At 42.8% G+C, this 27,439-nt stretch overlaps 1 protein-coding gene across 2 annotated transcripts in view; it reads left to right on the forward strand.

The window, feature by feature from the left end:
- The window catches only part of PPP1R1A (protein phosphatase 1 regulatory inhibitor subunit 1A), a 231,058-nt gene that overhangs the window by 119,109 nt on the left and 84,510 nt on the right, over window positions 1–27,439 (forward strand). For both annotated transcript variants that reach the window (XM_077297902.1, XM_077297901.1), the window contains exon 2: window positions 10,323–10,383. In XM_077297902.1, coding sequence (XP_077154017.1) covers window positions 10,323–10,383 — 61 coding nt within the window. The remainder of the gene's footprint in view (window positions 1–10,322; window positions 10,384–27,439) is intronic.

The raw sequence follows: 27,439 nt of genomic DNA on the forward strand, positions 1-27,439 counted from the left end.
TCTCCATAAGTTAGGCCAAAAGTTCAATTTTCAAGAAACATAGAAATTGTTCTTTGGGGTATTTCAGAAATATAAAAATGATAAGTCAGCTTTGCTCACTTTCCTCTTAAAAAATACACAGGTGCTTCTCATAAAATTAGAATATCATCAAAAAGTTAATTAGTTCAGTTCTTCAATACAAAAAGTGAAACTCATATTATATAGAGTCATTACAGAGTGATCTACTTCAAGTGTTTATTTCTGTTAATGCTGATGATTATAATTAAAAGCCAAAAGTCATTATCTCAGTAAATTAGATTAACAAAAAACACCTGCAAAGGCTTCCTAAGCTTTTAAAAAGGCCCCTTAGTCTCTTTCAGTAGCCACAAAAGGACACTGCTAAAGAAGCTGGCTGTTCACAGAGTGCTGTATCCAAGCATATTAATGGAAAGTTGAGTGGAAGGAAAAATTGTCATAGAAAAAGTTGCACAAGCAACCGGGATAACCGCAGCCTTGAAAGGATTGTTTAGAAAAGGCCATTCAAAAATTTGGGGGAGATTCACAAAGAGTGGACTGCTACTGGAGTCATTGCTTCAAGAGCCACCACACACAGACATATCCAGGACATGGGCTACAAGTGTCGCATTCCTTGTGTCAAGTCACTCATGACCAATAGACAACACCAGAAGCATCTTACCTGGGCCAAGGAGAAAAAGAACTGGACTGTTGCTCAGTGGTCCAAGGTGTTGTGTTCAGATGAAAGTAAATTTTGCCTTTCATTTGGAAATCAAGGTCCCAGAGTCTGAAAGAAGAGTGGAGAGACACACAATCCAAGCTGCTTGATGTCTAGAATGAAGTTTCCAAGATCAATGATGGTTTGGGGAGCCATGTCATCTGCTGGTGTAGGTCCACTGTGTTTTATCAAGACCAAAGTCAGCGCAGCTGTCTACCAGGAAATTTTAAAGCACTTCATGCTTCCCTCTGCCAACAAGCTTTTTGGAGATGAAAATTCCATACTCCACAGGATTTGGCACCTGTCCACACTGCCAAAAGTACTAATACCTGGTTTAAAAACAACAGTATCACTGTGCTTGGCCAGCAAACTCACCTGACCATAATCCCATCTATGGGGTATTGTCAAAAGGAAGATGAGAGACACCAGACCCAACAATGCAGATGAGCTGAAGGCTGCTATCAAAGCAACCTGGGCTTCCATAACACCTCAGCAGTGCCACAGGTTGATCGCCTCTATGCCACGCAGCATTGATGCAGTAATTGATGCAAAAGGAGTCCCGACCAAGTATTGAGTGCATTTACTGAACATACATTTCAGTAGACCAACATTTCAGATTTGAAAATCATTTTTCAAGCTGGTGTTGTAAAGTATTCTAATTTACTGAGATAATGACTTTGGGTTTTCATTGGCTGTAAGCAATAATCATAAACATTAACAGAAATAAACACTTGTAATAGATCAGTCTGTTTGTAATGACTCTATATAATATATGAGTTTCACTTTTTGTATTGAAGATCTGAAATAAATTAACTCTTTGAAGATATTCTAATTTTGTGAGAAGTACCTGCAATTAGTCTTAAAATTTGCATTAATATGTCATCAAGTACGAAGGAGATACGTTGCTAAAGAAACTTTCTTGTGACAAATTCTAGGATAGAATTTCATTCAAGTGAAATGACTGTATGAATAATTTAATCTGCGACTTCTAATTTATAAGACGAAGTTCATTCCTTAATAAGTTCTGAACTATTTCTAATTATAGTACTGCTCAATTGAAGCACAATTAATAGATTTCTGTCACTGGAATATAGGTTAGGTGACTCACAGAATATTACGTTTTTCTCCTGCAGGTTTTTATATCCTGTTTCCATACCTCACATAGCTCGGAGAGTATTAATGGGGATTAGCATCATTATGATAGGCCATCAGTGTTTTATAGCTGGCTGTTTGACTTCTGTGATGGCTGCTGCTCAGCATAATGCCACTTGCACTCGTTGAATATTTTGTGAGTTTCTTACCTCAGTATTTGTAAGCCAAAACCAGGAGTGGGTGAAAAATGCAGAGGTGGTGACGTGTTTCTATTGTGCATGCGCAAATTGACCTCATAGTGGTCTTCAGTAAAATGGCCCCTGTTTCCACGCATGAGCAGTTTGAGATCTCTGCTTGTCATTGAGCAGAAATCTAAATCTGCACATGCACTGCCACTGGTGCCATTTTCCTGCACAAGCGCCACTCACAGCTAGAATCATTATGATGATTCAGGCGCGAAGTTAAACCAGGAGAACGATAAAGACACCAGGAGCAGTGGAGGGGCCGTGATGGAGTCGAAGACCCTACCCCCAGACCTGCCCCGATGCACAAAGCTCTGAATATAAGAAAACTTCATACACTGATTACATAGAATCCACAAAATGGATTTCTTCACCACATATATCGTTTTAATCAACATCATAGCACTAATATTGCCATGTCTGCACTTTACTTAGCAAAATCCTGCTAACAGGTTATCTTTTATAGAATTGAAAGAAGACGCCTAATATTCTGTTAATGCTCCATAGGCCGGGGTCACACTTGCGAGTGTGATGCGAGAATCTCAGACGAGTCTCTCTCATCAATACCCGGCACTGCTGACGGCACTCATGAAGGTAGTGTGCGGCTGCATGTATTTCCATGCAGCTGAACGCTCCGGTTCTGAGTTCCAGCGGCAGTGCCGGGTATTGATGAGAGAGACTTGTCTGAGATTCTCGCATCACACTCTCAAGTATGACCCCGGCCTTACAGTGGCATTGATACAAATAACAGGGGCTAAAAGTCCTAGCAAAAGTCCTAATTGGGCCCCACCTACACACCACCAGGCGAGGTCATACCTCCCATCTTTAAAAATCAGGACAGGGACAGGTATTACTGCAAGTACAAAGTTATTATGCCTATACTGAAGCCCTTTAGAGTTTTCACCCACTACTATACCTTTTTGATAGATCTCACAGGGTATAATGCCCTAAAATATTACCCCATACCTCCGTCACGCACATTGTGTTATCACCACAGTGCCTCCAGCAGAGTATGATGCCACCACAGTAACCTTTACACAGTATGATTTCTCAGAAGGCATGATGCCCCTATAGGGCACCCCTACACAGTATCATGGCCCAACAGCTCCCCTATATATATCATGGAGGACCCACAGCCCCATATTCTCAGTAATATGACCCCCACAGTCCCCACACACAGTATAAGGGCCTCCATACACAATGTGATGTTCACAACAGATCCCACATTCAGTGTGAGGGCCCCCACATACACTGTAATATCACCACAGAGCCTCAAAAAAATTAAGGGCCCTCACAGCCCAGCAAACAATATGATGTCCCCTACAGCCTCAACATGCCTCACACATTATGATGGCCCCCGCAACCCTTCAATTAGTATAAAATGCAACACAGCCTACAACACAGTATGGGGACCTACACGCACTGGTTGATGGCCCTCCTGCCTCCCCATACACACACACTATGATGCCCTCACAAGGCATCATGTCCCACACAGCTACTGAACATAAAAAATTACAAGCCCCTCACCTTCCCGCCATTCCCCTGCTGTCTGGTCCAGTCGGTGCACTGTGTGGTATGTGGCCCCTTCCACACAGGAAGCACCATGTAATGACGTAATGACGTCATCGTGGCTGCTGTACAGAGTCACTCAGACGCACGGGCAGAGTGGTGGAGCAGGGAGCGGACTGCTCCCTCCAGCACCATTCTATTCAATGTTATCTGTGTACCATCACTTAGTGGCCTGAAGAGGAGCAGGAACTTACTGCGAAAGAGATCAGTCATTTCTATGTGGCGCCTGTAATCTCTATAATGTCAGCTTCTGATATCAGAATGTTATGTGTGTACCAATATCATTTAAAGACAAACCAACCACTGGAACTTTTCTCTAACCTATTATAAATAAGTAAGAAATATTTCATTATTTTACTAGGATAACAATTGCCTATATTTCTCAGGGTCTCGAAGACTTTTTATTCTATGCTAAGAATAATAAACAGGTTGCTGCCTTTTCTGTCTTCAGGTGTGCACTGCCTCCTTGCTGCTGCTTGCTGAGGTCAGTGGGCTTGTGATGATTTACTGTTTGTAGCAGAGGCATGGCTGAGCCACTGGCTCAAACTGTCTGTTCTCGGTAGACGGCAGCTTCAGAGCAGCACTTACAAGTTCTATTATACAGAACTTGTAAGCTCTGGGCTCATTGCCTAGGAGACCAGCCACCTAGCAGTGATAGCAGTGGCAGCCAGTAACCTAGGCTTGTTTTTACAAGCACTTTGGAATTTTACCCATTTGCGAAGATGAGACAACTCCTTTAGGACTACTCCTTGCTTTCCAGGCTGATTGACCATGACCCTGTATAAAGCTACGCTAGCGGTGCTCTATGGAGCTGCCTCATTTCTACTTTCTCATTGTTACAATGACTAATTTGAACAAGGATGTTTAAGGTCATGGAGACAAATATCAGACTAATTTGCATGGATTAATTGTCTTTCATTCCCTGAAAAGCTAATTTGCAGAAGCTGAGCCTCTTTCTTGATGAGAACAATTACATTTTGTGGAATAACACTTGTGGATTAAGCTGTTAGAAATGTATTTTACTGTGTAGTCGTTCTGTAAAACGGAAGAATTTTATACCTGTCCTATAAAAGACTACGATCAGCTCTGCACAATTTTACGGTTTGTTTCTAGAATTAATCTATATAAAAATTGAATAAATTACTATTTTTACAGTGATCATGAGTTATAGCTTGCATTATAACTCAGAGCTCTAGTCATAATTCTTCAGGCCCGTGGCTCAGTGGTTAGCACAGTTGCTTTGCATCGCTGGGATCAAATCCCACCAAAGACAACATCTGCGAGCACTTTGTATGTTCTCCCCATTTTTGCATGGGTTCCCTCAATCTGGATTATGAGCCCCAATGAGGACAGGGTCAATAATGTCTGTAAAGTGCTGCAGGATTAATGGCGCTATATAAGTAGGTAAAATAAAGTCTGTGGATTATACTATACCTATGACTATGGTATTACCCATCACGGTGCTTATTTTACATTAGTGGATCCAACTGCTGACATTAGATTGAGACTGTTTATACTATGGCAGATGAAAAGAGAATATTTCAAAAAGTCACATTTTGGAGGATCTAGAAAGGAATTAGAAATTACATGCATCTTGTGCCTTTAATAGAAAAACATATAATTCAGATTTCTCATGATGACGCATTATCTTTAAATATAAAAGTTAGCATTATATTGTAGCTATAAAAGATATTAGTTCCCTTTTTGTAGTGCTGTATTTATACCAAAACGCCAAATAGAGAATATTCTAAACCAAGATTAGTAATGCTGCTCTCATTCTGTTTGCTATATCATGGATCTATAAATGAGATATAAAGGAGGAGAGCCCAGGTGATATAAAAGGGTTGTCCACTTCTTACAATTAATTTTTATTTGTAGGATTGCCCAAATAAAAAGTCCCCAGGATTATCTGGTGTCCAGGTGCTGGAGCCCCAAGCCAACAAGGGCATTCTGTTCATGGACTACACATGACAGCAAGTGTTTCATTTCCCTGCAATGCCCCCACATGGTGCCTACTAAAGTCAACAGAGTGTCCATGCAAAGCACAGAAGTGCTGGGTCCACGGGCAGCAATAGTTTTCGTAGGTGTTCTCTACCCCAGCAATATGATGAAAGTCACGGATGACGGATCCTTCTCTAACTCAACTAACTCTTAAAGTGATCTGTCACCAGGTTTTTGCTTTCTCATATTGAGAGAATCATAGTGGAGGAAAATAGACCCTGATTGCAGTGATGTATCACTTAGTCTACTGGGTGCAGCAGTTGTTGTGACGCAATCAGAGTTCTTAGATGTAACATCTGGCAGAGCTGAGAAAGCTAACCCCGCCCACACCAAAGCTCTATGTACACCGTCTATTGACAGTGAGCTGAGGAGGGGCGGAGTTGGACAACTTGGCAAAATGGGAGCTAGTCTGGGCAATGATAATGTCCTAGTGATTAAGCCTTCATTGTAAGTAAACAGCACACAGCCTAATAAGTGACACATTGCTGAATTCAGTGTTTCAATCCCTAATGCTGTCGTCAGATTATGTAGAAAAACCTGCCAACAGATTCCCTTTAAATAAACAATACTTTAAGACGTCAACAAATTTCATTACACTTTATATTCTAAGTAATTGTAAGTAACACACAGCAAAGTTTTCTGTCTTGAATAAAACCCATAAAATATAACAAATAGATCACACAGCAGATTATTTTTTTTTACTTGATTAGATATAATGGCATAATCCAAGCAGCTACTCAATATGCAGGATTTCTTTTTTGGGTCTTCTTAGCTTTCAGAATAGCTTCGTAGACTTCTCAATACCTTTTTCCACATTTGTTCCTTGATAAAGACATGAATTAACATAGAACTCGCTGAATAAAATACATAGTGTGCAAATGAAATGCTTGAACGTCTGTATTCCTTTAGTGCGTAGATGACACATCTGTGGATTTTTGGCATGGCACATGGATGCAGCTATGTTATGTGGCGAGTTTAGCAGCACAGTTGGGCAATCAGCCATGGTAATAGCAGTGGCACAAGGATGAGGCTCCCTGACAACTGGGGTTATATAAGATCAGAGACGAGTCCTTTCTGCTGTTTTTCGTCAGTAATAATATGAGGCACACTAATGCAGATAACACACATAATGGTAAAATCAGTGGAAATTGAGCAATTATTTTGTTCGAATTTCCACGCATTTAATAGTATTAATGGAAAACAACCGTGTATGTCACTGTGATTTTACAATGCACTTAAAATTGACCGGCTACCTGCAAACAATAGAGACATCATTTTTTTCCAGCTGAGGCAACATGTAGCCAGAGATAAATGTATTATTAGAGAAATGTCACAGGTATAGGGACATTTTCTGCACAGCCACCTGTCAGATAATGATTACATAAAAGAAAGCAGAGATAGTCTGGGCTCCAGACTAAAATCCAAAATGCTTAAAAAAAATGACCAATCTTGATTTTGGCACACAGTTTTGATTCTTGAAACAGAATGTGAACCTACAAACCATCCTGGCTTGGTTTATGCATTATTTCACTGCCGCAGTTTTGTATTGTTCCAACCATAGCCATACTTCATGACCATAGTTTACCTTTTTCATGTCACATTGCTTAATTTGTAATACTCAATACAGGGATAAAAGGTATGTCAACACATAACATCCCAGGACCAGTATGGTATGAATCAGATTAATGGGCTGTAAGGGATTTGAATGGGTGGAGTGATGTGCTTCTTTAAAAAAATATAGATACCATTAATATGCGAGAGGTTTCCAAATTCATGGATGTCAAAAGAAAATCAGGTGGACACTGCCAAAAAAATTTCTGGAAGGCAACGTGTGTAATAGTTCCAGACTCTCTTTTACAGGCAACAGGCAAGAACAGAGAAAAGTTGGTATACAGCAATGAGCTAATGTTTGCAACACTATACTTGTTCTTGAGACTGTCTGCTGGCAATCACTTCAGCAGCACCTCCTTTGCTGTGTCCTAGTCTGTGTCTCTTATAATAAAGTACAGCTTAGAGTGCTGGTCAAAGTCACTCCTCACATTATCCTTTTTTCACAGAGATGCCTTGCAGTAGCCCTTGTCTGGCAATTTGCACACTCTTGTGTCAAAATTCCATACACACCAAAATTAGTCTCTGTATCTGTTTGATAATTCATTTCTCACTTAGCCATCAGCACTAAGACTCCATTGGCCTGTCAATCCTCACATTTAGGAATAAGCCTAGATGCTCCCGTTCACTGTGACAAAGTCTTGCTTTTATAGCGGATAATCTTCTCTCTGTTGTTGGATGGACTCTACTCTCTCAGGAACAAGCCTCTATACTCCATTTTCACATGCACCATTTGCCCCTTACTATTTCCAAGGGGTCCAATTTTTGGGTAAATAAAACAGTAACACTGTTCTATTAGATTTGGGCATGGGGTAAGGATCGCGGTCCAAGCATATTTTCCCGATAACATTCCAGCACCTAGAAGGAGAGAAGATAGTCAGTATCATTCAATTTATCAATCTTTATTTGCTCAGCCAGTCTCGTAAGCAGTTTTTCAAGGAGATTTATTTGACAATCAATGGTGAAATAAGTACGGTATATCAACAAAGTAGGAAATGGAGGGGTTATTTGGAGGGGGAAGCGCAGAGATTAAAATCATATGGAAATATATGCTAACTATGAAGCACAATGGTATCAAATACACATTGGAATGCACAGAAATGCATGTAAAAGATATACAATGAGATGTAAGACAACAGTATTGATGTGAAAGACCCGTGAGAGCCTCATTGTGATACCATAGAATATCATCAAACTGATATAATGTGTGTATGAGCACTTCAAATAATTCGGGCTTGAAAATAAAAAATACAATCAAAGTGAAAGTGGAGCAGAGGTGAGAATATGAAGCCTAAGTCATGTAAGCCTAATATATGACACCTCGCCTAATATATGATACCTCCTGTATGGCAAGGTCCGGGCTGAGAGAAGGGAAATGAAGTAGAGATGAGATTCTGGAACAGGAGAAGAGAATGGAAGGCAAAGAAGAGATAAAAAAGTATATCGGAAAAGGAACAAATGAAAAGAACATTTGAGAACATGTGCACATAACCATATATAAGAGCAATGGCATCAAAGGGTATGCAAAAAAAGCAATACATATGTAGGGAAGAGTAAGAAAGACTATAATAGGTGGTTATTTGAGATGCAGAAACAATAAAAACAGTTATACGTATTAAATTAGAAAGACATTTTGACAGGAAGGAAAGGAGGGAACAGTTTTAGAAATGCTACCTGGCCTGAGGCAGTAGAGATAACCTGGAGCGTAGCTGCAGCCATAGTGGGCGAAAGGTGACAACATAATGTAGCTGAATGAACCCCGGCCAGCCAATGATAATAGATATGTGGCAATGCTTGTTTAGCTCCAAATATTGGAAATATCTGGGGTTAAATAAAGGGAGAGCTTGCCTCAGAAAATGATGGCGCACGTCACAGTGGTGCGATATTGCGCAGGCGCAGTGCATCAGAAAACTGGTAAACTGAGTGTTCAGAGGGACGATAAATAGGGCAAGAGAAAAGGTACAGGGGAAGAAGGTGCTGCATACGGTGACTCGCTAGGCTAGATTTTAAGTATCTCTGTGCCCAGAAAAGCCCTCTATTAAGGTTGCATCTCTATTGCAATAGGATCAATGGAAACTCATAATAACCAGGGCAGCAGTGTGGCTCAGTGGTTAGTAGTGTTGCTTTGCAGCGCTGCGGCCCGGGAGTTGAAATCTGACCAAGGACAACATCTACAAGGAGTTTGTATGTTCTCCCCTGTGTTTGCATGGGTTTTCTCCTGGTACTTTAGTTTCCGCTTGCATACTGATAGGGAATTTAGATTGTGAGCCCCAATGGGGACCATGATGACAATGTATGTAAAGCCTGTGGAATATGATGGAGCTATGTAAAATAAGCTTAATAATAAATCAGCGAAACATACCACAGTCCTGGACTGTCCTCAATAATGTGGTACTTAATAGTGGTGGTACAGGTGGAGACATTCTTTATTTTTTATAAGAGAGTGGGGGAACCATTATCATCACTTTTACAGGGTCTTATTAGTATGCTTGGCATAGAAGTTCAGAAAATATTTTAATGTTGCCAACAGGATTGAACTACATCTTTGGGCAGAGACACACTGGCGTATTTCTCGGAGAATCGCATCGTAAACCTCGTACTGGCTGTTGGCTCTCCTGACCTGAGCTTGACAGCTGCATAGTTATCCATCACGCTGTCATGCTCGGGTCAGGAGAGGTGCCGGCCAGGCCGTGCAGTGCGATGTGATTATCACATGAGAAATACGGCAGTCTGTCTCTGCCCTTTGGGTCAGAAATAGGGTTAAGCTGTAATAAAGACTATCTACTTGTGTTTGACCTGTGTAGAGCTAGAACGAAGGAACAAGACACCATCTTTTCAATGAACATACCTGAAACACCTAAATAGTACCGACTGTAGGCATGTGATAATTGTATATTTTTCACTGTATACCATACAGCATGTGATGGTGGGAAATACACAGTATTTATTATGAGATTACTTGTATTCCGGTGCTAAATAGACAATAAACAGCAGTAAAGTAAATGAATGTACTAGATAACTAGCATAAGCAATTAGTAAATTCACTATATCGTAAATACTTTGCAGAATAACAAACATATTTTCTTTCCAATTAATAGATTCGCAGACGCAGACCTACTCCTGCCACACTTGTCCTGAGCAGTGACCAGTCTTCACCAGGTAAATGTCATATTGTCTTGAATATTGTTATCACATACTGGATTAATTTATTAAATATGTCCCAGTCAAATAAATTATTAGTCCTATTTATTATATTTCAGTGTTTCCTTTGCTAAAAATACGAACTTACATTTGTGCAACTTTTTAACCCCTTTCCGACGTTGGGCATAATAGTATGCCCACGTTGGACTCTCTCTTTGAAGAAAAGTTTTGGCCCTGGGAAGAAGGGGAGCAGTACAGTACAGTATTTACATTGAGCAATATGTGTCTGAACGTTTGGTGAATTTTGACATAAGTAATTAGAAATAGTGACGACTATTACTATGACTGGCAATGCGTATATAAACACGGCAGGGTGTGCTTAGCATATCCTGGATGTCAAGGCGTATTGACTACAGTCTTATTTTTTACAAGATCACAGAACAAATAAAAGACTAGATATTTTCCTGCCTCTATTGATATCAATAGGCTAAGCAGGTTCAACAATGAGAGACTAAATCATTGCTTGTGTTACACCACATTGGCACCAGCACCTTCCAAACCTAATGCAAATACATAGGGGCCAATTCATCATCACCGGCATTGTTCATGCACTGGTCTTGATAAGGGGGCGTGCTGGAGTCAGAGGCTCCTGATTCATGAAGATATGTACATCTGACATATGGCGTGAGCCTACTTGTGGTATGGACTGGAGGGAGATTTCTGGAGTAGGAAAGGTCACAACTCAACATGAATTAGACAAGCTGTGGTAGCACACCCCCCGCCCCGCACCAGTTTCGTCCCAGCTACACCCATTTTGGCAAAGCTGGGAGAAACTGGCCTTGAAAATGCCAAAACTCACAAAATGTTGGTACCTAAATTTTACAACTTTTCAAAGCTTTTAAACCAGAATTTTGGCATGAAGGCTTTGATGAATCAGGCCCAAAGAGTTATGTACATGATCCTGTATTTTCCTAATTGTTCATATCCTACTGAAATAAGATGCACAAAATTTATTAGAAGACATGTGCTACTTAATTTTTGGAGCATCTTTTTGTGGCTTCTGTTCGTCATAGTCAGAAATCTGCTTCCCCCATAGTTACGAGTCAATTTCTACTATAATTCCCTCTACTTTCTGGCATAAATTATATTTATTATTTTATGTCGTGTCGCCTTTTTACTTAGTCCCCATTATTTTAAGAAGTGTTTGAACTGGTATAAAAATGCTAATAAGAGTTCTGCAAAAACTTCTACATGACAGTTTTAAAGTGGAAGATGAATCGTTCCCATTAGGGTCGATTCATAAAGAATGGCGTTTTGTACACCACTATTGATCATGAGTGCACTGCAGTAAAGGTGTGCCTATAATGCATCCTAATGCAGCTGTGCATCAGCATCAGAAATAAACTCCAGTCACAGGCTGTCGTAATTTAAACAAATTTTATTGCAGACGTTGTCAGACGTGGCTCAACTATGTACCATCCTGCTAAGCTCACCCATTTTTGAGAAAAGGTGGTGTAGGCGTAAAAGCAAAATACGGTAATTAGCAAAATTCTCTCTCTGCCTCTCTCTTCTGGGAGAAGTCCATGTTCGGGGTTCAGCAGTGCAGGTCCGCTCATCTATAAAGTACAGTGTTACTTGGCAGTATATAATTGTTGATTACTTCTAATTTTAATTTTATTTAACTATAAAGATATAAAAGAGACTTTTACAACTGGAATTATACTGGTTGTCTGGAGAAAATACTGTAAGTTATCTGTGGGATAGGTGATAACTTTATGACCAGTGGGAGCCCCACCACTGGGATTGTCAGAACAGGTCACTTTTATCCTGCTATAATGGAGTGGAAGTGCGCATGCTTGACTGCTACCCCATTCAGCCCCAACTGGGCTGCCAAGCACTGCGCCCTGTTTTTTTTCCCAGCAGACCAATAGAGAATAAATGATGTGGCGGTCCGGCAACTGAATTGTTTCTCTGATGGGGATAAAAATGTCCCGTCCTGCCGGTTGGCGCAAGTCCCAGCACATGGAACCCCTGCAGATAGGTGCTAACTCGATTTAACTGGACAACCCTTCTAAATATGAAATATGAGATATTGTCTGCATATGCTTCAGGTCTGATGTTATTCATTATTTTTTAATATATGAACCCTTGGATTTCTGCCTTTTATTATATAGCGGTAACATAAGAGGTTAATGAGAACACAACATTCCCAGCTCTCCATCAGGTATCCCTACTTTGTTAAGTTGGACTAATTGCTCTTCTTTTTCTCTCACTAGTAAGGCCATCTGCTTCATCTCTTTCACATTCAAGGATGCTTGAATGGTTTGAAGGCAAAAATATCTTTCCCACACATTTCCTACCATAAGGATTTCTGCATCTAAAAAAGAACCCTTTCTTAAATCTTCAGCACTGCGATATAACCTGACTTCTCAAATGTTTGAGATTGGTCAACTTACAGGCCATTACTAAGCGTTTCAGATAGGAGGGAGTTAATGGGAACATCTGTTTAATCTAATTGGCTTTTTCTTGTTCATTGAAATCTTTATTGAGTTCATTTAATTTTAGATAGTGCTAACGGCAAATGAAAAGATGGTATATTCTGCTTGACCTGGTTGGTGATGGGCAAAAATGAGTGTTTATGGCAGAGAAATATTTTGTCTAATACTCTGCTAATTCCCCAGGCAGCATTATAAATCATGTTTGGTCCAGCATGCACATGTGAATTTATCCATTGCAAAATTATGATAATTGTCAGATAGGTGTGGGTCTCATAGGTGGGAAACCTTCGATTTACCAGAATGGTAGAATTACCATTGACAATTGTAATGGTGGCTCAATGTTTGCAATCACAGTGGTTTTAACCTTGCAGCACTGGAGTCCTGGGTAGAGATGGGTGAACCCAAACAGTGAAGTTCGGCGTCCGTACCGAACACCTACTGTTCGGGCACAGACTTCTCCATGACAGCGCAGCAAACACCACTTCTGATTAGTGGTGAAATCATCCCTGCCGATCAGAGAGCCGCAGTTCCCACTCTGTCAAAAGACAGCATGAGCACTCAGCTGTGATCGGAGGTATAATGCTTACCTCCGGTCACTGGTGTCAACTGATGGGACTAATGATCCCATCATCTGACACCTGCTACAGCTAGTAAGTGAGAGCAGGAGTGGGGGATGGGAGTATTCATCAGCCTCTCCTGCGCTATAAATAAATAATTTAAAAAAAAAAGCACATTGTGGGTTCCCCTGTATTTTTGATAACCAGCCAGGCAAAACTCACAGCTGGGGGCTGCAACCCTCAGATGTCATCTTCAACAAGGCTGGTTATCAAGAATAGAGGGGACTTCATGCTGTTTTTTGTAATTATTTAAATAAATAATTTAAAAAAACAGCATGGGGTCCCCCCATTTTTGACAACCAGCCTTGCTAAAGCAGATAGCAGGGGGCTGGTATTCTCAGGCTGGTAATGGACCATGAATATTGGCCCCCCAGCCTAAAAATAGCAGCCCGCAGCCACCCAGAAAAGGCACATCTATTAGATGCGCCAATTCTGGTGCTTTACCCGGCTCTTCCCACTTGCCCTGTAGTGGTGGCAAGTGGGGTTCATATTTGTGGGGTTGATGTCACCTTTGTATTGTCAAGTGACATCAAGCACACCGCTTTGTAATGGAGAGGCGTCTATAAGACACATATCCAGTACTAATCCTATAGGTGAATGGCAAATAAAGACACAGCCACAATAAAGTCCTTTATTTGAAATAAGACTAAACATAGTTTTCCATTGTTATTTAAAAATAACACCGTTATATTCACCAAACGCCTATTCCACCAAAGCCCTCATTCTCCTGTAATAAAGCTAAAATAAAAAAACAACAATATACCATACCTGTCTGTCGTTCTGTACCACGCCATAATCCATGTCTGGGGAATAAACAGTTTTCAACCTGGACGGTGCCAAGATGCACTGGTGACTGAACTGCTGCGAGCGCAGCCTTAGAGACCGGTGATGATGTCATCGAGGTTACCTCCGGTCACTGAAGCTGCGTTCCCAGCCAAGCTGAACTGCCATGACCTCAGTGAGATCCTCGCTAGCACTGTGAGAAAAACTCACTCACCGGATCTCACCGAGGTTACAGCACTCCAGCCCGGCTGGGAACGCAGCCTCAGTGACCGGAGATAACTTTGATGATGTCACCACCGGTCTTTGAGGCTGTGCTCACAACAGTTCAGTAACCAGTGGTTCTCAGCCTGGACAGTTGCATCTTGGCACCGTCCAGGTTGAAAACTGTTTACCCCTCACACATGGATTACAGTGTGTGACAGAAAGACAGACAGGTATGGTATATTGTTGTTTTTTATTTTAGTTTTTCTAGGTTTTTTTTAGAGGTTCTGGGTTCACATCCCACCAAGGACAACATCTGCAAGGAATTTGTATGCTTTCCCCATGTTTGTGTGGGTTTTCTCCAATTTCTCCGGTTTCCTCCCACACTCCAAAGACCTACTGATAGTGAATTTAGATCCTTAGCCACATTGGGGACAGCGATAATGATATCTGTAAAGTGCTGAGGAATAAGATGGCGCCATATAAGCAAAGCATAATCATAACAATAACTTTTCAGCTTGGCATAGCCTTCTGATGTCAAAAGGATATGTCTCTGCAAAGTCTGATAGTCAGCAATGATTACACAGTGTGAGGCTGTGAAGTTACACCACCCCTCCCCTCCAAATGGCAGTTGTCTACCTTTCCTACATTTCTAGGGGGAAAAACAATGGAACGACACATCACAAAGTTCTAAGAAAAGATGTTCAGAATTGTTATTTCATCATCCATTCTAAATTACAAAATCCACAGAGAAAGTATCCAAAATGGGGTACCGAATAATTTAAGCATAAAAAAGAATCACCTAATCGATTACCGTGCTTTATTTACAAAAAGTAAAAAGGCCGCAATTAAAAAATACAATGAAAAGAAATATTCACATCAATATATACACATATATATGTGCATATATCCTGTATATATCATAATATATACGTATCAATTATACAATACAATCACACAAGACAAATTAAAATGTAAAGTGGCAGCCAGTTCACAATTTTATGTAATGATACTCGTAATTAGCAGTGCCGACTCCCAATCAATAGATGTAAAAGATTGTATAGAATAAAATAATTGTGTGTTGAGCCGTAATAAAGAGATTAATTAACCATATATTGTACAAGACTAATAAATTAATACAAATTCAATTAAAGAAGGAAGAGAAATGCAATAGATTAACATGGCCAAAATCTATTCTACAGACCCCTTTACCCAGTACTGCTCATCTGTTCATAAAGTAATTGACTAGGTAATGAGTTTTGTTGTTTGAATTATTTGGTGCAACGTTTTTGGATACTTTTTCTTTGGTTTTTATATGTGCTGTGTATTCATGATTTTTCCTTCTAAATATCATATTTTCTGGCGTATAAGACGACTTTTTGACCCCTGAAAATCTTCTCAAAAGTCGGGGGTCGTCTTATACGCCGGGTGTCGTCATCAGGACCGCTCCCTGCACCATATGCAGCAACCACAGAGCTCCGTACACGCCGTATAAGATGACACCCGGCATATAAGATGACCCCCGACTTATTCAGTGAGTATATCCCAAAGTCTATATTTTAAATGGAAAAGTTGAAGGTCGTCTTATACGCCGAAAAATACCGTAGGTTGTATTCTCCTTTTTTAATTATGCCTCTGAATAAGGAATAAGCTCCTGAAAGAGCTGGGATGCTTCTCATCATACTACCACCTGTATCATGTTCTTTGAGAGTTAGTCCTCCTGCATACATAACACTAATCGTCCAAAAATTGAGTATCTCACAGTAAAAACATCACCAATCCATATTTTGTTGTGGAGCCCTGTAATTACAAATCAAATGCGGTTTTCAAATTTTTACCATATTAGTAATAGTAAGTAAAACCCCCTGAGAAATTATGTTTAATTAATGAACGTTCTGATACATTTCTGGAAAGTAATAGGATCCTCAATTACTAATGAAATATACTACATTAATCTTTGACAGTGGTAATTAATTGAATACTTAGATATATTTTCAGAGATCCATGTGGAAACTTTCATTAACATATGACTTCCTCAATAATAGAAGTAATTTGCAATTTGGAAGTAAAACTGTGAATCATCTATTCGGTAGGATGGATCCCCTAGATGATAGTAAGATGGATAATAAGAACATTATACATTTATAATCAAGATAGAATGAAGGAATAAAAATCTTTTATATCTAGGGTAGAACTGGCACAACATGTACCAGAGGAATACCATGCTCAAGAAGACCAGAGTCTGACCATGACTAAACTAAAACGTCCGGCAGAAGACAACCACTTGGAGTCATTTACTTGCCACTTGGATCTATTTCCTATAAGTTGCTTAATTGACTATTAGATCTTATTTTTGATATGTCCTCCCTGTCAAGAATAAGAGCACCCAAGTTTTCAATGTAATGAAAAGTGGATATGTACAAGTTCTTTATAGATGTGCATTGGATCATCAGAAAAATGTTTTCAGTAAGGCAAAGGAGCACTGATTTGAAATTGTGCATAGGTTTAATAAAATTTTAGAGTTTCTACACCACAACCAGAAAATTAGGAAATGCAATCCTCAACAATGAAATTGCAACACCAAAATGAAAAAGTCGAGGAATTAGGGAATTCATAGGATCGATAGACAAGTTAAAAAAACCCTCCCATGAAAAATGTTCTTCTATATACAAAATGTGTTTATATGGGTATGCTGCGTAGTGTCACTGTGTTAATATACTCACCTACCACTATAGTCTCCAGTATCTAGGTCCATTCTACTTTTCAGTGTTGCCACAGCAATTCCGACTAGTCTGCCCACTCTATGCATGACCCCGAAGTCTCTTTTACAATGTAACTCTATGCAGCCTTGTTCCGAGCTCCATAGACTTACATTGTAATAGCCACTTCCGGGTCACGGAAAGCGCAGCATGACCCGGAGAGACTGCTGAGCACAGAGGTCATTGAGAAGAGAAAAACTAGACCTGGATCCTGGAGAATACGCTAGTGAGTGTATTAATACACTCAACCTACACTACATTCACATATACACAAGTGCTTCTTTAATGGTAAGCAAATTATAAAAAAATGAAAACAACATTTTTAAAAACATTTCGATTTATACAGTATCAAGTATAAGACTCACATGCAGAAATCCCTGCACTTCCACACCTTGGCTGAGGAATCTTCCACCACTCTAAATGTACTTGTGCACGGAAATAAAGATCCGCTGCTGGCAGCTCCCTTTCAGTTGCCTACCAATGACACCCCAGATGAATTGGGAGACGAGTGCGGTGATGGTGGAGGCCATTGTAGCACTTTTAAGTCATGCAGGCTGCTCTCAGTAGCACAAGAAACATCTGGCTATGGTGTTTTCATATTGAATAATAGCTCCTGGGACACGTTGGAGAAATAGCCATACCACTGGTTCGACAGCCCAATAAATGCAACACCAGCTGATAATATGATCTTCTCTCTTGAATGTTTCTTCATGGTGTTGTTCACGCTGTCTCTTTAGTTTTGCAGACTCGCGTGTAGTGATTTGTTCTGTACTGAAAGTGAAATTAGACATCACATACCAAGTTCAAAGTGTCATATAGTGTCTACACAAACCATTAGAAGATGTTTGCACAACATTGGCTTATGAGCCAGACCTCCATCTACAGGTGTTCCACTGACCTCACTCCACCGCTCTCACATGCTATACTGGTGCAGAGCGAGATGGTAATGGGAGCTTTAGTGGATGTTTATCCTCTTCAGCGATGAGTCCCACTTTTTATTGGACAGGATGACAGTCAAAGATTTATCTATAGACCACATGGACAATGCTATGTAGAGGGCTTCACAAGGGAACGTAAAAGTGTCTCTGAAGCTGTTTTTCAACATGACAACGGGTATCCGTGACTCCTGTGAGCTCTAATGTAAGACCCCTTACCTCACCTCATATCACCCCCGAGATAACGGCCGCCTCCCCCTTCTCCTGTAGCAAGAGAATAACCCTATTAAAACACACCACAAATCAGGTTGGATTAATTGGCCACAGCAGCTGTTTATTAACATTTAAACATACAACAATATTGGAACAATAAACCCCGGAAGTGGATGATCCTCGAAGCCTGAAACATATATTGAACATTTTCCATCCAAACGTCCCACCTATTTTGGCCTTATATCCGCCTTACCCCCAGCCGCTATGCACCAGCTCGGAGGCAAACTCCACCCGCCAGGCCAAAAACCGCACACCTGTTTGTGGTTCCCCTAATAATCCCTTCCATGGGATTATCTGTACCCCTTTGACCATTTTTAAATCACCCCGGGGAGTCCAGGACCTATTGAGATCCCCCCCATCAATCCGCCATTTTCCACTTCCACCAACTTCGAGGACCACTACCCCCTGCCACGCTGCCGCGACAGATATTCTACCATACTTAACCGTACTAAATACCTTCGTAAAGCTAGAAACCTAGCTCTGAACCCATAATTAATAACAACCGATTTTACAACTTTAAACCATAGACAATAAAGGGAGGGTGGGTGGGAGCTTCCGTCTCTGGCCGGTGAGTACCCAAATGGTTGCCCCACTAACATGGCCACCCCCTTTTATAAATTCTCCCCTCCCCTGCCCCCGACCCCTCCTTCTCCCCTCAAATTCAAAAAACTCTGTCCCTCCCATCAGCTCTTTTAACCCTATACCCCCCAGCAATCCTAATGAGCTCCCTATTATCGCACGTTTCCCTGTCATGGCGGCCTCCCCTAAGGGCCAGAGGCCCAGTACGGCCTTTCTTGACAACGGGTATCCGTGACTCCTGTGAGCTCTAATGTAAGACCCCTTACCTCACCTCATATCACTCCCGAGATAACGGCCGCCTCCCCCTTCTCCTGTAGCAAGAGAATAACCCTATTAAAACACACAACAAATCAGGTTGGATTAATTGGCCACAGCAGCCGTTTATTAACATTTAAACATACAACAACATTGGAACAATAAACCCCGGAAGTAGATGATCCTCAAAGCCCGAAACATATATTGAACATTTTCCATCCAAACGTCCCACCTATTTTGGCCTTATATCCGCCTTACCCCCAGCCGCTATGCACCAGCTCGGAGGCAAACTCCACCCGCCAGGCCAAAAACCGCACACCTGTTTGTGGTTCCCCTAATAATCCCTTCCATGGGATTATCTGTACCCCTTTGACCATTTTTAAATCACCCCGGGGAGTCCAGGACCTATTGAGATCCCCCCCCCCCCATCAATCCGCCATTTTCCACTTCCACCAACTTCGAGGACCACCACCCCCTGCCACAAACATAAATGTTCTAAAACCTTAGACATTTATGTCCCTCCACACTTTCAAAGCTGTTTCGATACCCTCTTGGATCGCCAGACACCACATATCGGTGCCAACTGCATTCAGATGCACCCCATCCAACCTCCAGTAACCTCCCGTACCAGACTCCAGATTGATGTGCCGCACCACTATCGCTCCGTTCCTTGCCATGAAATGCGAAACAGCTTTGTTTACCTTAATCCTCGCTTTGTTCACCCCTTCCAGTGACCTAGCACCCCGCCAAACCTTCCGCGGGACGATGTCCGACCACACCACCAAAACCTTGGGAAACATTGCCCACAACCTTAACATGTCGAACTTAATGTCTTTTATAAGTTCTTTACACGGCCTCTTCCCCAAGTCATTACCCCCCAAGTGGATAACCAAAATTTGTGGGACCTGATCCCAGCGCACAAAACGATGAAACTCGGGTAAAAATTGACTCCAAGTCATCCCTCTTTTTCCAATCCACCTGAGAGTTGCCACGTCACGCAAAAACCCAATTGCCGGCCATCAGGACGAACCGCTGCCCTCTCCGCCGCCCAGAACACGAACGAGTGTCCCATAATCCAAACCAGCCTTTTGTCATGTTCTGTAAGAGAATAAACAATAACAACGATCAATTCAAGAAAAGAAACCCCCGAATACTTGAACCATGAAGTTAAACCAAACCCGGGCGAACATAAGACCGGAATCTCTCCGATTCCCACCACCCAATTCTTTTAACCACCTCATCCCCCAATCCTCTCCTGGCTGCCTCCGTCGCAGCCCCTATACGAAATGAATGCCCACTGTACTTTGCCGGTGAAATTCCCCCCATCTCCAAACACTTCCGAAATATTGAAACAAATTGAAAACGCGACAAGAAAGAACCATCTGCATGAACCAACAGTGGGTCGGATAATACACCCCCTCTTCTCATTAACTTATCCACACAGGTTACCGGGCACAATGGGCAATTTGGAACTTCGAATAACACTAATTTACAACCTTTCCCGGTAACGTCCGTTTTCGATGACCGAATGAACACAACCACCCTGTCCGACGTCACATCCACGTCTTCCCTCCGTAAACCCCCTCCCTTGCATCTGGAAGGGCTAACCAACTCCCCCAGGGGAAATTCCCCAAAAAACGCCAACGAGAAAGCCGCTTGAAATAGCGTCACCTCCCAATCCGAAAAGCAAACAACCCGTAAATGCCTTCCAATTGTTAACAGCACTTCGAAGGAAACCGGTCGTCTGCCGTCAAATGACTTCTGCCCTTTTTTCCAGCCCTTTACTATTTGCGTCACCAAAAACGATTTTGTCTCGTCCCGCAAACCTCTAGCCTTAAAACCAAACGCTAGACCAGCTAGGAACTTACTCACTTTGGAAACCGACCAACCCAATTCCCACACATGCCCTACTAGCAACAACAGCCTATTCTCATCGTCCATCCCAGACCCGTAGGACACCTTCCAATTTTCCCATGTACTCCAAGCCTGATCATACTGCAACCAAGACCTATCTGATAACGATCTAGCGAACAACTCCCTTACGGCCCGAAGGGCAGGTTCCACAGTTCCGCTGGACAATCCCGGCCCGTTGAATCCAAGCAAGGTCTCGGCCCTTGAGACCGATGCCACTGTGAATGGAAAAGGACATCATCAGCATTAGTAGGCACAGTTGCCCTACAATCCGCTACAATCCACAAATTAAACTTTAGGCCCAAGAAAACCAGATGCTGCAATATCCTGACGACTTCTGGAGATGCCGCAGATAACGTATTGATGGCTTCCACAACGCCCGCATGCTCGCAAGAAAAACAGATTTTTTTTATTCATCACCAACTCGCCCCAAACTGACAACGCCACTAGTCGGGGAAATAACTGAAGCAAAACCCGGTTTTGTAACAAACCTTGCTCACGCCACCTGGGTGGCCACTCCGCCACTAAACCTTGACCGCAATACTGCAAACTGAAACCACGCATTTCGATCACGTTAATGTAAAAACCTAAGTCCACCGCATTCTCAACTGTCTGAATCCAAATGGATTTGCCATTATATTCCTCCAAGAAAAGAGCCCACACCTTCAAATCCTGCTTCAAATCCTTTGTCAATCTGATGAAATGTAGGGCAGACTTCACTGCCGCAGTTGCCAAAGACAAACGCCGACAAAATGGGCGGCCCATCGGCATAATCCTGCAAGCAAAGTTCAGCTTGCCCAATAAAGATTGTAAATCATGCAGCGTAATCTTACGCCGTGTACTTGCTTTTCTAACTTCATCCCGAAAAGCGACTAGCTTGTCATCAGGCAATCTACATTCCATCGCCACAGTATCAATTTCTATGCCTAGAAAACTCAGTGTCGTCGCTGGCCCGACAGTCTTCTCAGCCGCTAACGGAACTCCGAAACCTTTTGCTACCCTCTCCATCGTGTGCAGTAGAATCGAGCAAACCGCAGACTGTGGTGGGCCTACGAACATAAAATCATCGAGGTAATGTAAACAAGAACTCAAGCCAGATACATCCTTAACGACCCATTCCAAGAATGTACTAAACACCTCAAAATAGGCACACGATAGCGAGCAGCCCATGGGAAGACAACGATCAATGAAAAAACCTCCATCCCAAAAACAACCTAACAAGTGCATACTCTCAGGGTGCACTGGTAACAGGCGAAACGCCGCCTCAATATCCGTCTTCGCCATCAAAGCCCCCCTACCGCACAGCCGTACCAGATTTATTGCTGCGTCGAACGACATGTAAGAAACCGCACACAGTTGAGGATCGATACCGTCGTTCACTGACAGACCTTTGGGAAATGACAAATGATGAATAAGCCTAAATTTGTTAGGCTCCTTCTTCGGAACCACTCCGAGCGGTGACACCCTCAAATTACCGATCGGAGCTGTAGTAAAAGGTCCTGCCATCCTACCCAAATCAACCTCTTTCTTCAATTTCTCGAAAACCACACTAGGAAACTACAATGCCGATTTTACGTTCTTTTTTGACAAACAAACATCGTGCTCAATAAACGGAATTTTAAAACCATAACCAAAACCTTCTCTCAAAAGTGACGCTGCTGCTACGTCGGGGTATCTATTTAGATACACCTCCATCGCATCCAGCCGCAACGGCGTCTCCCCTTTTTTCAGCAACATACCCCCCTCTTGTTTTTCCCCCTCTAAAACATCTAGCCGCCCCATATGTGCCTCCACAACCTGAGCATTCGTGCTTGAATTTACACTTGCTCCCAAACCTACAGGTCCCCTCATTAAAGGAGAAACACAGTCCCTTCTGCATTGCGACCGAGTGTCCTGACTGCCCTTGACTCCCGGCGCCCCCTTGAAATGGCTGACTTCCCTGATTTGCTCTAGCCAGTGCCATAACTCTCATCCATAAAGCAATGTCCTTATGATCCCAACGTATGCCCGGTCGGACTGCCTTGCGCTGCCTGAACTGCTCGTCGTATCTCAGCCAGCCTTGCCCGCCATACACCCGGTAAGCCTCCCCAATTGCATCCATATAGCAAAAGAGTCCTGAACAATTTCCTGGTGCCTTTTCGCCTATTATGCTCGCCAGTATAGCAAACACCTGCAACCAATTAGAAAAAGAACGAGGGATCAGACGGTACCTCCTCTTCTCTTCATCATCTTTTTTAGAATCATCTCTTCGTAATCTATCAAGATTGAATCTCTCTAATGGCAGTAATGAAAAAATATCCACATATTCCCCCTTCCATATCTTTTCTTTCACTTCCTCCTTCAAATGGGACCCCAGCGGTCCCTCAAAACATACATACACTTCGCTCCTAGCCGAATCATCCAAACGCACCGCCTCCTCGTTTTCCTTTTCTTTGCTAGCCCCTGCATTATGGGTCCAACTTCCCAAGTCGGCTGACCCAGTCCCCCTTTCTGCTTCACTGCTGCCCCCCCCTGACGCAGCTGAGACCGCTGCACCCTGGCCCCCACACTGTGAAACTACCTCGGTGCCTGATAACATTCCTAAACCCGCTGACCTTTCTGCGCTCCCTAACCAAGCCGCTGCAGGTGACCCCCCCCAGAAGGCCCCCGTACCATATTCTAGCTAAATCTCTAAGGCCATGTAATATTAAACTCATCCCCCCGCTAGCGCCCCCCATAGATGCCTCCCGCTCCCTAACCTCATTAGGAGCTAAGCAGGGGTTAAATACAGAAAATTGCTGGCTCTCACCTGGCTGCCTGGGCGCTGTGATCCCAGCAGCTGAAGGTCCTGGATCCTGTCGAAGGTGTGCTGGTCCCATGCTGTATCCGTCCGCTGTTGGCTCCGCAGCTCCCGGGTCAACCTGCCTCAGCAGCTGCCCACCGCCAGAAGCAGGCACACTGGCAACCATTGCAGGGACCCTCGGATCTGCCGCCGTGGTCCATAGTGCGCCGCCATCTTGGGGAGGTCCCAGGTCCTGGTGCACGGGTGCAGGACTCCAGGATGCGGCGCCATCTTGCTGAAGTCCCTGGTCACATGGCGCCATGTTCCCTGCTGCGGCGCCATCTCGCCGGAGACCCCGGCCATGCGGCGACGCCGCAGCGCTGCTGACCGAGGCAGCCGCTCGCTGCCCGCCGCTCACCAGAGCCGCCCTCACCGCATCGCATCCAGAACGCCCGTCGTGTGCCGCTCCACCCGGTGCGCTGGAAGACAGGCCGGCGGGCTGCCGGCCGCTGGACCGCCTACGCATGGGGGCCCGCCCCCTGGCTCCTCGTGTTCCTCCACACCGAGCAGGGCCAGCCGGAACGCTGGCGCCTGCCGCTCCTGGTCCCGGATCCCGTCGCCTCTGCGCTGCGGGGGGGACCCCGGCCCCTGTTGTAGGTCCCGCCGGTGAGATGGATTCCTCCCAGCCTGCGGGCGGGGAGCAGGGGGAGCGTGCCCGCCAACCCCGGCTGGAGGGGCTCCGAATGCGGCGCCGGACCTGGGGGTAGCCTCGGGACTTAAGCACGCCGGAGGCAGAGACCGCTGCGTCCCGAAGCTGCTGCAGCAAGGCCTTGACGTCCATCGCTTGTGGGTACTAAGGAGCTTCTGTCTCTGGCCGGTGAGTACCCAAATGGTTGCCCCACTAACATGGCCATCCCCTTTTATAAAGTCTCCCCTCCCCTGCCCCCGACCCCTCCTTCTCCCCTCAAATTCAAAAAACTCCGTCCCTCCCATCAGCTCTTTTAACCCTATACCCCCCAGCAATCCTAATGAGCTCCCTATTATCGCACAATTCCCTGTCATGGCGGCCTCCCCTAAGGGCCAGAGGCCCAGTACGGCCTTTCTTGACAACACCAGACCACATGGTGATACTGCTACTTGTGATACTGTGAGCAGCCTTGTGCTCCTAAATATGCTACCGTGGCCTGCAGCATGTCTGTATTTCACATGCGTGATTTGGTTCCAAGTGCATCTAATGTGGCAGAACATTCCTCAGGCAACCATGAATAACCTCATTGATAGCAACCATGAAAGTGCATTTATTTCTGCGTGTGGTGCTCATACTCAATACTGAATAAATTGAGATGCTTTGAAAATTTTGTATCCTTTTTTTAATCATTTGCATATCATTAACATGTTTTTCAGTCCTGTGATTTCCATAATTCCTTGACTTTTCTTTCTTAGTATTGCAATTTCAATGTTAAGGAGTGTATTTTATTAACCAATTAACAAAGATGCTCGTAGGTAGAAAGTGTATGGAGTGGGTTAAAAACATGAACCCTCCAAAAACATGGCAAATCATGGCTGCATTATTCAGTCATCATCTGCCAAGCTCTGCCCACTGCAGTTAACCTCTTGGATGCTGCTATCAATCTTTACTTCACAGTGGACAAAATGACTTCTTTGTAGAATATGTTGCATTTTAAACACTCCAGGTTGGAGAGAAAAAATGTAGGAATATAAAACATAACTTTTATTTGAAAATAAAAACTAACTCAGCCTAAATATTAAATTAAACAGTTAAGGTTACCACTTCCACCAGTATGTGAAGGAAACGCAGCTCCGCTGCCTCCAGTCATCAGGACAATTTCGCAATTGATTGACGCGTGATGGACGAGGTCACTGCTGCTTCCACTACTAGGGTGGTTATTGGGGAACTCACAGTGAGCATATGGTATATACACCTCCAATTCTAATGCATGGAATATATATATCTCCCAGTACAGTCACTGCCAGCATCAAAATACCAAAAAGAATTGAACCACTACTAGCAGTCAGCACCAATCATTTATACAGGCTGATTGGACACCCATTACAGGTGACGTATGGCTTCAGGGTTCTGGTTTACAGAGCAAGACGAACAGAGCGATTCAATTTTATTTATTTAAACCAGAAGGGTAGGCAGTGTTTATAAAAATGTATAAGGATTTTACAAAATTGAAACAAAACAATATGATAATTTCAATTACATGAAATAAAAAGGAATAATGAAAAAAATTACTAAACCTGATGTCAAGCAAAAGGCTCAGAGCTTAGCACTCCGATTGGAAAAATGGACCACCATCAAAGCAAACTATGACTTCCACAATGAACAATGACCCAACCCCAAATACAGATTTTTATTAACTCAAGGTTATGCCCACATAACTCCCCTTGATGAGCTCATGTGGGGGCCGATTGTGGGATGTCAAAGGTCTGTTAGAATATTAGGGATCCGCAACTTACAGGATATCTTTGCCCCTGGAGATCCCAGGTGCTAGATATCATTATCATGTTTCCTATTGCAGTTTTACCTTTTGATATAGAGGAAATTTGGCATGTAAAGCATCATCTATCCGTGATGTGAGTGAATATGTTCTGTTCATCCCTACACTATGATGCCAAAAATGTATCTCCCATAATTATCGGATCAATACAAACCCCAATATTCATATCTGGTCACCGGAGACAAAAAGTCTAAGAAGATTCTTTAATGAGAGCAAGCACTATCCCTGGGAAAGATAATTCCTCACCTCAGCATAAAAAGATCTCAGGCTTATAGTCTCCTTCCCAGCAAATTTACCTGCTGTAATTATCTGCTCACCACAGTAAGTCTCTGCTTCAATGGAGTTGGAGTTGTTAGCTCACTTTCCCTCTTCCCCTGTTATCATTAGTTTTTCTCACTTCCCCATATGTTCAATGTGAGGGTGATAGGTTCCATTCTCTGGAGATGTATGTATAGATTTTAATGTTTCTCTACGACACACTGCTTCCCATACTTCCACCATCTTGAAATTCAATCGTGGTGAGCAGGTTGTGTCATCCCCATATCCCATCAGGTCACTATTGTAATAGGTAATTGTGCCTTATATATCTATCTATCTATCTATCTATCTATCTATCTATCTATCTATCTATCTATATATATATATATATATATATATATATATATATATATACATACAGTGAGTCCGTAAAGTCATGGTGCACTTTTGACCAGTCACTGGAAAGCAACAAAAGACAATAGAAATGAGAGATCCCCTCCAAATAAAAGAAAAACTCTCCCAGTTTCATACCTATTCAGTGCAGTTCCATTTGGTGCCCTACACACATCCAGACGATAGTGAAGTTCTTGCCAAACACGGGTAAGGAAGTCTGGTGTAACAGAGTGAATAACATCTGTGACTGTTTTAAGTGATTAATGTCATTGATAAGTTTAATGTGCACATGTTGCTTCACATAACCCCGAAAGTAAAAGTCTAAG

This window comes from Ranitomeya variabilis, chromosome 3, assembly GCF_051348905.1.
Source record: "Ranitomeya variabilis isolate aRanVar5 chromosome 3, aRanVar5.hap1, whole genome shotgun sequence".
Taxonomy (NCBI): domain Eukaryota; kingdom Metazoa; phylum Chordata; class Amphibia; order Anura; family Dendrobatidae; genus Ranitomeya; species Ranitomeya variabilis.